Source organism: Xyrauchen texanus, chromosome 4 (genome assembly GCF_025860055.1).
Source record: "Xyrauchen texanus isolate HMW12.3.18 chromosome 4, RBS_HiC_50CHRs, whole genome shotgun sequence".
Taxonomy (NCBI): domain Eukaryota; kingdom Metazoa; phylum Chordata; class Actinopteri; order Cypriniformes; family Catostomidae; genus Xyrauchen; species Xyrauchen texanus.
The window spans coordinates 47,280,762-47,294,269 of NC_068279.1; the positions used below are offsets into that span (position 1 = coordinate 47,280,762).

At 39.2% G+C, this 13,508-nt stretch overlaps 1 protein-coding gene across 1 annotated transcript in view; it reads left to right on the top strand.

Annotated features, from left to right (window-relative positions):
* Positions 1-13,508, top strand: part of LOC127638075 (neuronal migration protein doublecortin-like) — a 98,512-nt gene that overhangs the window by 9,935 nt on the left and 75,069 nt on the right. Inside the window, exon 2 of the mRNA XM_052119417.1 lies at positions 12,172-12,603. Coding sequence (XP_051975377.1) covers positions 12,213-12,603 — 391 coding nt within the window. The 5' untranslated portion in view covers positions 12,172-12,212. The remainder of the gene's footprint in view (positions 1-12,171; positions 12,604-13,508) is intronic.

Here is a 13,508-nt window from a genome sequence, read left to right on the forward strand (position 1 = left end):
AGTGGAATTATGACCAAAAAGTTATATTTTGGTCTCATCTGACCACATGACTTTCTCCCATGACTCCTCTGGATCATCCAAATGGTCATTGGAAACTAAAGACGGGCCTTGACATGTGCTGGTTTAAGCAGGGGAACCTTCCGTGCCATGCATGATTTCAAACCGTGACGTCTTAGTGTATTACCAACAGTAACCTTGGAAACGGTGGTCCCAGCTCTTTTCAGGTCATTGACCAGCTCCTCCCGTGTATTCTGGGCTGATTTCTCACCTTTCTTAGGATCATTGAGACCCCACGAGGTGAGATCTTGCACGGAGCCCCAGTCCGAGGGAGATTGACAGTCATGTTTAGCTTCTTCCATTTTCTAATGATTGCTCCAACAGTGGACCTTTTTTCACCAAGCTGCTTGGCAATTTCCCCGTAGCCCTTTCCAGCCTTGTGGAGGTGTACAATTTTGTCTCTAGTGTCTTTGGACAGCTCTTTGGTCTTGGCCATGTTAGTAGTTGGATTCTTTCTGATTGGATGGGGTGGACAGGTGTCTTTATGCAGCTAACGACCTCAAACAGGTTCATCTAATTTAGGATAATAAATGGAGTGGAGGTGGACATTTTAAAGGCAGACTAACAGGTCTTTGAGGGTCAGAATTCTAGCTGATAGACAGGTGTTCAAATACTTATTTGCAGCTGTATCATACAAATAAATAGTTAAAAAATCATACATTGTGATTTCTGGATTTTGTTTTTTAGATTATGTCTCTCACAGTGGACATGCACCTACGATGACAATTTCAGACCCCTCCATGATTTCCAAGTGGGAGAACTTGCAAAATAGCAGGGTGTTCAAATACTTATTTTCCTCACTGTATATAAACCTGTTCAAACCGCAGTGTTACCTTTAAATAATTTTCTGAATCAGATCAGTTAATAAATCAAATGGGGGTTCTGGGAAGCTCAGCGAGTATTGACGCTGACTACCACCCCTAGAGTCAGGGTGTATTAAGTGAATACAGCCAGGTCTCCTAAGCAACCAAAATTGGCCCGGTTGCTAAGGACAGTAGAGGCACATGGGGTAACCTCCTCGTGGTCGCGATTAGTGGTTCTCGCTCTCAATGGGGCACTTGGTAAGTTGTGCGTGGAACACGGAGAGTAGCATGAGCCTTCACATGCGGGGTCTCCATAGTGTCATACACAACAAGACACGTGATAAGATTAAGATTCAACTTTATTGTCATTGTGCAGAGTACAGGTACAGAGCCAATGAAATGCAGTTGTTTTCGCATATCCCAACTAAGCTGGGGTCAGAGCGCAGGGTCAGCCATGAAACAGCACCCCTGGAGCAGATAGGGTCAAGGGCCTTGCTCAAGGGCCCAACAGTGGTATCTTGGCGGTGCTGGGGCTTGAACCCCTGACCTTTCGGTCAGCAGTTAAGGCTCTGGGTTACTGACCGAAAGGTAACCCCAAGATGTGGAGGCAACCGAGACGTGTCCTCCACCACCCTGATTGAGGTGAGTAACCGCGCCACCACAAAGACCTACAAAAAGTAGTGTGAATTGGGCATTCCAGATTGGGAGAAAAAGGGGATATGGAATTATGGAATGGAATTATGTGCTGCACATATGAAAAGACTTTTGGACTATAGGTTAATGTTAACTAAATTTTTTGGGCAGTGTTTCAGGCTACTGTTGTTAGTAATAACCAGCCTGATCTCATGAAAATTATGTGACTTTCGGCTCACATACCATGCTCTTTAAGACTTGTACTCCAGTCCTTTGCATCACAAGTGCAAAGCTATATCAGTCGAGCTTCCATGCAACTTGGTTTCACTAAAATAAGCTTGCAACTTTAATTGTCTATGTAATGCAAACGTTAAAATGTATCACCTTACAAGTCATGCACTATGGAAAATGTGTTTTGATGGAAATAATATAGAATTGTGTGAGGAATGGGGCAAAAAGTCAGTGTTTATGAACTGATTTTATGCCAATTTACTTGTGACTTCACAAGTTACTGTTGTTGTAGCGCCTCTAGTGTTCATTTCACCAGGAAATGCTGCAATATGTACAACAAGCCATGTAAAAATAATTTAGCAAAACTTTAGGTAAAGTTCTGTGATTCTATGAGACCAGGTTAGTTAGTATTAGGCCAATAGTTAATGCAGTAATTTAATGTTGCTTAACATTCACATAACAAAGGTTCTGACAATGAAAGCCAATAAAGAAAGATTTAAAAAAAGACTTTTCCGGTCAAAAAAGCCTGCTCAAAAGTGGGTGTTAGCGGAGTTTCAGGAGGCGAGTAGTCATACACAATCCACTGCAAACTCACATTCAGGTCTGAATCCATTCTGGTATACAGCTCCCACTGTCCAAATTAGTCCCACCTTAGATTTTCATTTTGTAGAATATACTGTTTCACTGAGAAATAGTCACTTTTATGAAAGTAAAATGGGTTGCAAATGCTATTTCATTTTAACTTTAAATATACTGGATAGCATGTGTACATTCCCTGGGCATCTTTTCAAAGTGTTTTCATTTAATATTGGATGTTAGAATAAGATACATCAGATATTTTGGTGACATTTCTGATTTATGATATATGCAAAACTGCTCTTTTCAGGATGTTTATGCTCAAATATTACACTTAAAAAAGATTGTGATGCTTTTCATATTATGTGCTTTTTTTATTCATGTCTCTGAAATATGCACATGCATACTAAGATGGAAAACATGCATGTAATGTCTATGTTTGTTATGTTTACATCAGCTTAAATTGGTGATCTAGGTCGTTTTTCTATTGTGGAAAATAAAGTAGCTTAATCACTGAACTGTCTAAACATACTGCTGGAGTGCTCTGTCATTAACTTTGACATACCGATACTTTCCTAGTGTCGCTTGGCTAAATCAGACCCCCATCGAGGACAGTTGTTGTGTTTGTTTGTTGTTGGTATTCCAGTACTGAAATATCTAAGAGCTAAATTCAAGCACTTTAAGCACTTCAAGAAACTTGTGTAAACCCTGTAAATAGTGTAGATCTCCTTCTGAGATACAATGTTCAACAGTGATTTAGTTCTTGTATTTTTTAAGCCCAATAATAGATGTGTTCTTATTCTAATGCATGATGCACAATTTTCTGAATTTTGTGATTTTCTGCCTGAATTATTGCTCTGCAAATGTTGATACTTTTCTATCTTTATAAAGGCTAAGCATAAATATTAATTATTTTATCACCTCTACTTTCCTGGTCATTTATTATACAATTAACACACTCTCTAAGTCAGGGGTCGGTATTATTAAAAAATTAACAATATATATATATATATATATAAAAAAACATTATTATTAAAAATGTCACTGTTTTATTCTATTACATTAATACTTTTAAAGCTACTAAAGTTATTCAGCCAAAAGTAGTGAGTGGTTTTCTCGTATCCTTGTTATTGTTATTTGATTAATTGCCTTTATATGACATAGCCTGCTAGACAGTTCTCAATTCAGTTACATGTACACTTCAAGTCCGACATTTTGATGTAAAAATGCTTTTTGTCCCATTGTTTAAGTTCACTTTAGACATAAACGACTGCTATACATTAATGCTTCATCAAGATGGGCATTGGTGGATTTATAAATTGTATTTGATAATTATTAGCGTTCAAACATTAGCCGCCTGTCAATCAAACAACACGCAGCTACAGACGTCAGGAAATAAAAAGTCAATCTTTTATATTTCATCTAGATCAACCAACCAGTGTTGCTCTTGCTATTGGTATTAATGTAATGAACACCCCTGTTCTAGATGTAAAACAGGCTAAATATAGAAAACTACTCAAAAGTTTGATCGAGGACATCTCTTTTGTTCTCAGATAAACATCTTGATAATTTTATCGCCCAGCCCTATTGATAACATTGCCTTAATCTCTCAAGCAGCCCAATAATCTCAGTGATAGTTAAATTACAGGCTACGTTATAAACACACAGAATCTAGTAAGCAGAAATATTACATTTACATCGATATGTTTCTTCAAATTAGAGACAGGATTAATGCTGATATCTGGCTTGAGCAAGTTAAACTCACATGACACGATCATACAATTGCCCTTTTTCACTGCGAAAAGCCCTTTCAGGTGCTGCTGTGATGTTCAGGTGTTGAACTGTGCTTGAGGCATTCTACACAGTTGGTGCTAGATCTACAGCTGCCATTTAAGTTTTTTACATGTGATTTGATTTGATGGGAGTCACGAGACTCTCCCTAGCCAATCATGTTGATAGATAAAAATAAAATCAGGACAGGGAAGTAGCGAACACAGATGGTGGGGAAATAGCTCAGTAAAGGTACAGTTACAGCACTCAAAATTTACTCAAGTAAAAGTATACAATTTTTAAACTACTTAAAAAAGTACAATTATTTAAAAGTCTAAGTCTATTGAGGAATATTAGTCAGTGAGCTGAAAAAGTGTGATGTGGTTGCTAGGGTGTTCTGGGTCATTGCAAGTCTCTATGAAATTCTGATCCCTAGATTTAGAGAGTCTAAAGGATTTTTTTGCGAGGGCTTTCATCTGGCAGGTGAAAGTCAGATCGCATAAGTTCTCATTTCCCCTCAACAAGCCACACGATTTAAGGTATTATTTATGTCTGTAGCACAAACAGTGCGGGACAAGGTACATGCAGAAATGTAATACTTACATTATGGTTAAGTGTTTGTTTAAATACCAAGTATGAGAATTAGAAGTGATGCTTGTTTTAGCAAAGACCACTAATAACCAGGGGACAATCTCACACAGAAGAAGACAGGGAAAAACCTAATGATTTAGGAAGCATTAAAACGGAACAGACAGTTAGGAATCAAACATTCTTGCTGGTTCTCATCAGGGGGTTGTATTGTTATTTAAGCGACTGTCTCTCTCCAGTCGGATTTTTAGACAGAACCTTTAATCGCCCAAATTCAGGACACAGCATGCTATTTGCTAGACAGGGGCTATTGACTTCAAAGCGTTCTGGAGACAAAAAGAGTTTAAAACATATCAGGACATTGATGAATGGATATTGATTTGGCTATGAATAGAAGTGTGTGTGTGTAAGATGAGGCAGAGCTGTGTGAGTGCTGAAGTATTGATCCAGTGCTGGTTTAGGGGTTATGGGGGATATTATAAGGGAATGTGTGCTCTGAGGGTGAGTGGGGTAACAAAAACGGGAACATTGACCAAGAGCTGGGCAGCAGAAGGTTGGTGGGAGGGGCAAGTGTGACTTGTAAATGTGTTGTGGGGGCAGGAGCTCTTAATGACAAAGAGACCGACAGATGACCACTGTTTATAGAAATGGGATAAGGCAAATGTTAGTCACACACACACACACACACACACACACACACACACACACACACAATTTTACTTAGCTGTCTAAATGAGGATACACCATAGACTTGCATTATTCTTTTAATTATAAATACTACAGAGTAATAAATATGACTACAACCATACCCCTTCCTCTAATATAATTTCATTATTAGAATTAAAAGAAACATTATAAACATTTTATTTCTGAATATTTTTGGATGTCCCCAAATGGAAGTTATAGCTAAACTCTGTAGAGTATAGCTATGTAAACCAACACACATTCTCACGTTTGTTTTTGGTTCATGGTGAGGACATCCCCATTGGCATCTTTTTTATTATTATTATTTATTTATTAATAATATTTGGTTCACACAATAATGAATTATTTAATCATTTACTCACCCTCATGTCACTTTAAAACTGTATGTCTTAAAAAATGTATTAAAATTAAAAGTTAAAATAATAAAAAAGTTTCCTTTTCTTTAGTGATTCTCTATGATTGTTAGTTTCAGTTTAGTATATATATAAATACATATTGCCAAAGTCAATTTCATTAATATGTTAAAATTAAGGTTGTCGATTTAACATGTTAATATAGTGCGATTAATTACGTATATACAAAAAAATTAAAATAATAATTCCATAATAAAAGTATGTATTTTCCAACCATCAGAGCAATTCAAGTTTGAAATACATGTAACTTTGTGTTTTTATGTGCCACATCAGCAGGGGACAGTCAGCGCAGCTCTAGTTGTACAGTCAGTGCACTTCAACAAACCTTACAAGCCATGCAGCCACAGAGTGAGAGCCAGATCACGTTCTTGACAGCTGGACGAAACACACCAGAATTAAGGGATTTAGAGACCTTTAACTTGATACAGCATCCTAAAAACGAGGCATTTATGATGCTAAAATCTGAGACATACTAAAATATTAGAAAATGTTAGTCAAATACTGGTCTTATGTAGTCCTAATAGCCACCTAAACTCAGTGTTAATTTGAGAAGTGTAAATGATCAGATATACTGAATTGAGTGTGTTTGAAGGGATAGTTCACCCAAAAATGAAAATCCTCTCATCAATTAATTTTACCCAATTACCCAGATGTGTGTGACTTTTTTTTTCTTCAGCAGAACACAAATTATGATTTTTAGAAGATTTTTCAGCTCTATTGGTCCTTACAATGCAAGTGAATGGGTGCCAACATTTTGAAGTTCCAAAAATCACATAAAGAAAACAATAGAAATCCATACGACTCCAGTGGTTTAATCCATGTCTTCAGAAGCAACATGATAAGTGTGGGTGAGAAAGAGATCAATATTGAAGTACTTTTTTGCTAGAAATTATTCTCCCTGCCCAGTAGGCGGTGATGGGCATGATGTGAAATCGTAGTAAAAGATGAAATCATTTTTATTTTTGGGAGAACTAACCCTTTATTGACTAGTATAAAGAGGAGAGTGGTATTAGTATGTGTGGCATTAGACCTGCACCAAATCTGCGGTCACAGAATTCCACAAAACTCAAACACCCATTAGTGACAAAGTTCTACACGTGTACCACCTATTGTGTATTTGCTTATTAAATATTTTGTGTATATCTTCGTGACCAACAAGAAGATTGTGTAGCACACTTAACTTTGCTTTAATACATTTTAAAGGAATGTTCCGGGCTCAATACAAGTTACGCTTAATTGACAGCATTTGTGGCATCATGTTGATTACCACAAAACATAATTTAGACTAGTCCCTACTTATCAAAAAAAAAAAGAAGCAAAAAAATAAAATATATATATATATATATATATATATATATATATATATATATATATATATATATATATATATATATATATATATATATTTTTTAATATATATATATATATTTCCAATTGTATGTCCTTACACTTGATTAAGCACTTTACCCCTTTGAAACGGTTGATGTGAAAGTTACAGTTGGAGCTGTTGCTGAGACAGCTATCGTCGTACTTTCCTTCCTTTACTTCCTTTTATTTCTCTCTTCTTTTGTGGACTGGTAGAGAAAGATCTGTTTAAAAGGAGCAGCTGTGTTTTCTGAGTTCTGGCGCTGGTCCACTAGAACGCTGAGCCCAGGACCGGACTGCCTCCTGCTCAGTCTGAACTTTAATCAGAGAGAGAAAGGGAAGAAAACGATAGAGAAAAATAAAAATTGTGATGTCCAGCCTTCCAGGAAACTCTGTGTCAGTATCCACCTTTTTTCTTTGTGTGTGTGTGTGTGTGTGTGTGTGTGTGTGTGTGTCTGTGTGCACACAAACAGTTTAAATCAAAAGTTAGTGATTACACAGACTACCGTACTTGCAACTTGCATTTCTTGAAAATCCAGATAGAACCAGATTGCGATGTATGCTGGTTTCACAGTTTCTAGCTGGTCCAAGCATGGCTGAGGTTGACCTTGACCATCTTTGTCAAGCTAGTTAGAGATAGTAGCCCACCTAGGATCAGCAACAAAACAGCTACCATTTTATCCAGCTTGACTACCTTAAAGGTGCTCTAAGCAATTTTAGCTGCTTTGCTAACATCCACCATTTTGTTAACATTAACCATACACACTCCCTCCTATTGTCTTTCTTTGTTACAAACAAAATCAGATTAGTTTCTTTAGGATTAGCCTATCAGACTTTGACAGAGAATTGTTTGGCTCATTTGTTTATTATATTTAAAATATCAAATTTGCATGCATGTACATTTTGCATCACTTTCCAAAACAGACCACTTGTGTTAAAATGAATGGGAGAAATTAGAACGGCCAACATGGCAGATGTAAAAAAGGAAGTCCTGCCTTATAGGTAAACGAGCCAATCAGCTTTTACATACCAACATCGCCTGCGAGTCAACTCAAGAACGCGCGCGTGCATTAGCTGAACCAGCCTGAAAAATAGTTTTTTTTTGTGTGATCTAAGATAAATCACAATTTATGATACCAGTGTTGTCAGATTTTACTGCTGATTTGAATGATCCTTGATCGTCATCATGACCAATCGCTTTGGAGATTTTGGTCTTTCTCCATTCAAGCAGATAGAAGCTGTACTTTAATGCTGCTTGTTTACATAGATAATAGCCGCCCAGGAACATTCAAAAGATGACTGCCGAGTGGACTGTCCTGCCTCGAGATGGACTTTGGTAGTATTCAGCTGGTCATGTGATCTCAACATGGTGGCTCTCATGATGGAGGACCACCCTTCTGTCGAATAAAACTGCTTTTTTTAGGCCACTAATGTGACCAACATTTGTTTATGGGTGAAACTTTTTTATTGAAAGTGGGAAAATGGTTAGTTTGATTAGCAGATTAATTTTGATTAGCTTAATATGTGTCCTGAGTACAGTTGGGTACAGTAATTAATACAAATCCAGTTCATGACATCCAACAGATTAGTGGATGGAATTTTAGTATTGTGAATCAGCTGCATTGAAACAGTCTACATTGACAGCCACTGTGATTTGTTGCTGATGTGTAGTTTTCATGATTCACCGGTATGTCCTTTTAGAGAGCATGGCAAGTGTGTGTAGCTGTTGCCATGGACACTAGCTAGAGAGTAACAATTCAGACCTGCTCAGTAGATGTGGAATATAATGCTAGCATGTATAAATATGTATATACTTGTATGTATCTCTTTGTTTCCATTTACCTGGTAATTAGTGTAACTGTGACCATATACACCTGCAGTTTCTTTTTATTTGGGCTTATTTTGTGAAACCAATGTATTCACTGGAGATATTTAATAATAGCTTATGAGTGACATTCAAATGTGTGTGGGTTTGGTGTATGTAGGGCAATCCACCATGGAGTTTGTGTTTCAATGAGCATGTAGAGTGTGTGTTTCTCAGAGATCATGCCTAAATGTGTATGTATAAGGATTAAGGGAAAGGAGGAGGCGAGAACCGGCTCGGCAATATAAATAGTAAATAATACAAAATAAAATAATTTAATCATGAACTGAACCAAAAACACACAGAGCAGCTTCCTGTCATTCTCTCCCTCTCTCTCTCTCTCTCTCTCTCTCTCTCGAACTGTTGTCACCGGCTGCCTTTATCCCTCACGCACCCTCATCAGGCTGATTGCGCGCGTTGTTCCCGCCCGGCCCCGCCCTCCTCCTCTCTACACTCCTCCCAGCGTTGCCTCAGGCCGGGGAGCCCCCGGCATTCCTTGCCACGTCTGCCTTCCTCGACCTGCGAGGAGACAGGAGGGCAAAAACAACAACAAAAACAAAAAAAGTTTTGGGAAATACTCTGTGTTGGGAAAAGACCAACACAGAGTGACAGAGAGAGAAAGAGAGAGAGAGAGAGAGAGAGAGAGAGAGAGAGAGAGAGAGAGAGAGAGAGAGAGAGAGAGAAAAACCTCACTCACCGGTTCTCTGATGCACTGTCGCGTGGTCCCCGATCACTCCTCCACTCTCTCAGGCAGACAGCAGCCACTCCTCCCCGGGCGGATCAGAGTCAGACCGACCCCCAGCAGACAGAACGCCCCTCTGCATTCTCGGCGACCCATGGGGACACTCCTCCGCCCCTGGTAGCGGCCCTACCGGCGGTCTTCTCGACCCCTCCACGCTTATGGGGGAAGGCAGATGCTAGTGGCGCTCCCCTGGGTGGAAGGCAGTGTCAAGGACTCTGCGACGGGCATCCCTCCTCCTTCCCGGATTTCGGCACCAATGTAAGGGGATTAAGGGAAAGGAGGAGGTGAGAACCGGCTTGGCAGTATAAATAATAGTTTAATCATAAACTGAACCAAAAACCCACCAACAAAAACACAAAGAGCAGCTTCCTGTCATTCTCGCTCTCTCTGACTGTCATCATCGGCCGCCTTTATCCCTCGCGCGCCCCCATCAGGCTGATTGGGGACCGGGCGTGCGTTGTTCCAGCCCGGCCCCGCCCTCCTCCGCTCTACAGTGTAGTAATTAGGTGACATTAGGGGTAGAATGGGTAAAAAGAGAATGGGGGATTTTGTGTTTTAAAATATTCGTTTTGCTGTCAGCAGAGTACATTTTTAATGCAGTTGCTTGCTTACACAAACACACACATAGGACGGACAGCTGCCCATAAACGTTCTCTCTCCACCATCCGCAGTTGGCCTTTATCCCTCTCGGTGGCTTGATTAGCCTGATAAGAGACCGGGTGTGTAAAATCATGACCCGGCCATACCCTCCACCCTGTCACATCCCCGCACGACATATATACCCCCCCCCCTTCCCTGGGGAAGGGTGTGGCTTACGCCCCATCTGCCGGCAGGTCATCCCCGCTTTCCTGAATCTGGGAGCGGACAGGGGGAGTGAAAAAAAAAAAATAGGGGGTACTCCCTGTAACAGTGCAGTACCCCCCCACAAAAAAAACAGATTAAAAGATAGGGAAAAGGCCAATGCGGAGCAGCAGTGTGAGAGAAAGAAGAGAGAGAGAAAGACAAAAGACTTACTAGATAAGACTTACTCCTCCACCCTCTAGTGGACGGTAGCCACACCTCCCCGGGCGGATTGGAGGCAGTCCTCCAGCCCCTGGAGGACGGAACGCCCAGCCGCGTTCTCGGAGAACAGAAGGGGTCTCCCCCGCCCCTGGCAGCGGTTCTCCCACTCCAGGCGGTCGTCAATGAGCTCCTCCCTGCTCGCAGTCGGTGGTCTCAGACCCCTCCGCATTTCAGCGGCTGGTAGGGGTCTCCTCCGCCCCTGGCAGCGACCTTGACCGCTCCAGGCGGTCGGCTAGGAGCCCCTTCTCCCCTCGTGGTCAGTAGCCAATTCCTTCGCTTCCAGGCAGCCGAGCTCCGCCGTCCCCGGAAGACGACCATGGCTGCGCCATTGGTGTGGATTGTAGCGGCAAGAACTCCACTATGACGTTTCCCTCCTCCTACCCGGGTCTTCGGAACCAGTGTAAAGGGATTAAGGGAAAGGAGGAGGTGTGAACCGGCTTGACAATATAAATTATATTTTTATGTAAAACGTAAACCAAAAGACACAAACATACACATAGAACGGACAACTGCCCATAAACATTCTCTCACCACCATCCGCAGTCGGCCTTTATCCCTCTCGGAGGCTTGATTAGCCTGATAAAGGACCGGGTGTGTAAAATCATGAACCGGCCCCGCCCTCCGCCCTGTCACAATCTCAAAGTGATGAGATGAGTTGATGTGCTTTCAATCAATAAATATCAAACAAAAACATTCCTCAATACAGTACACAACTCTTAAATGTTCAAATATTTTTCAATATATGTTGCATAGAACTTGATCATCATTAAATGAGACTTCTTAAAGGGATAGTTTGTTAAAAAAAATGTAATTCATCATCTCATTGTTATGTCACTCTTTCTTTCTCTCTCTCTCAACATAAATAAATAAATAAAAAAAGTCATAATATAAGTAGTTATCTTGTAGATTATCAAAGCAGTTCTTTTCCACACAACAAAAGTAGATAGTAACCAGTGGCTGTCAAACAAATAATAAAAAATAATTACTAAATAGAGTCTTGAATATAGTCCATATAGGACTTGTTTACAAAAGTCCAAGTCTTCTGAAGCCATATGGCAGTTTTGTGTGAGAAACAGAATTTAAGTCAATATTCACTGTCTTCTGCAGTTTCAAACCTGATGTGCTCACAATACAAATGTTTAGGTGAAACATACTGGAGGGCTCATACCTTTTCTTTATTAAATAGCCAATATAAATGAGCGACACTAGCATTTAAATGAGCTCAAAGCTAATACACATGGAATAAAAGCCACCAAACTCCATGCCGTCTTTAGAGATATACAAAAAACAACATAAATTCAAATAGTTAAAACTTTCCTACTCAGTTCCTGTCAAGTAATTCAAGTTTCTTACTCTGCACAGACCCACAATTCCTCACTACCAGACCTTTCTTCACCACCAATATGGACGGCCCATCTGAAAATGTTGCCATGGAGCTGGATTTCGGGCATTTTGATGAGCGGGACAAGACATCTCGGACCCCTCGGGGCGGACGGGCCAACGGACTCCCGAGTCCAACCCACAGCGCCCACTGCAGTTTCTATAGGACACGCACCCTCCAGGCCCTGACCAATGAGAAGAAGGCCAAGAAGGTGCGCTTCTACCGCAATGGTGACCGTTACTTTAAGGGAATCGTGTACGCAGTTGCCAACGACCGTTTCCGCACGTTTGACGCTCTGCTGGCCGATCTGACACGCTCACTCTCTGACCACATCAACCTGCCACAAGGGGTCAGATACATCTTCACCATCGACGGATCACAAAAGATCAGCACACTGGACGAGCTAGAGGAAGGTGAGAGTTAATGTACAAGTTGGATTCAATAAATGAGGATGAATGAACTGTTGAAATGGACAAGTGAGTACTGTGGTTATAGGAAAAACGTTTAACAAATGAGATTTTCTCTTATTCAGGATTAACATCAAATTTAGGATTTATAAATATATTGTCAGATTTACAACTATATATTCATAATTTACAACTATATATTCAGATTTACAACTACATATTCAGGATTTATAAATATATATTCAGGTTTACAACTATATATTCAGGATTTATAACTATATATATTCAGATTTACAACTAAATATTTAGGATTTATAACTATACAGTATATTTAGATTTATAACTATATATTCAGATTTACAACTATATATTCAAGATTTATAAATATTCAGATTTACAACTAAATATTCAGATTTACAACTACATATTCAGGATTTATAAATATATATTCAGGTTTACAACTATATATTTAGATTTACAACTACATATTTAGGATTTATAAATATATATTCAGGTTTACAACTATATATTCAGATTTACAACTACATATTTAGGATTTACAACTTTATATTCAGGATTTATAACTATATATATTCAGATATACAAATATATATTCAGGATTTATAACTATACAGTATATTTAGATTTAGAACTCTATATTCAGGATTTCTAACTGTATGTTCAGATTTACAACTATATATTCAAGATTTATAACTATTCAGATTTACAACTATATATTCAAGATTTATAACTATTCAGATTTACAACTATATATTCAAGATTTATAACTATTCAGATTTACAACTATATATTCAGGATTTCTAACTGTATGTTCAGATTTTCAACTATATATTCAAGATTTATAACAATTCAGATTTACAACTATATATTCAGGATTTCTAACTGTATGT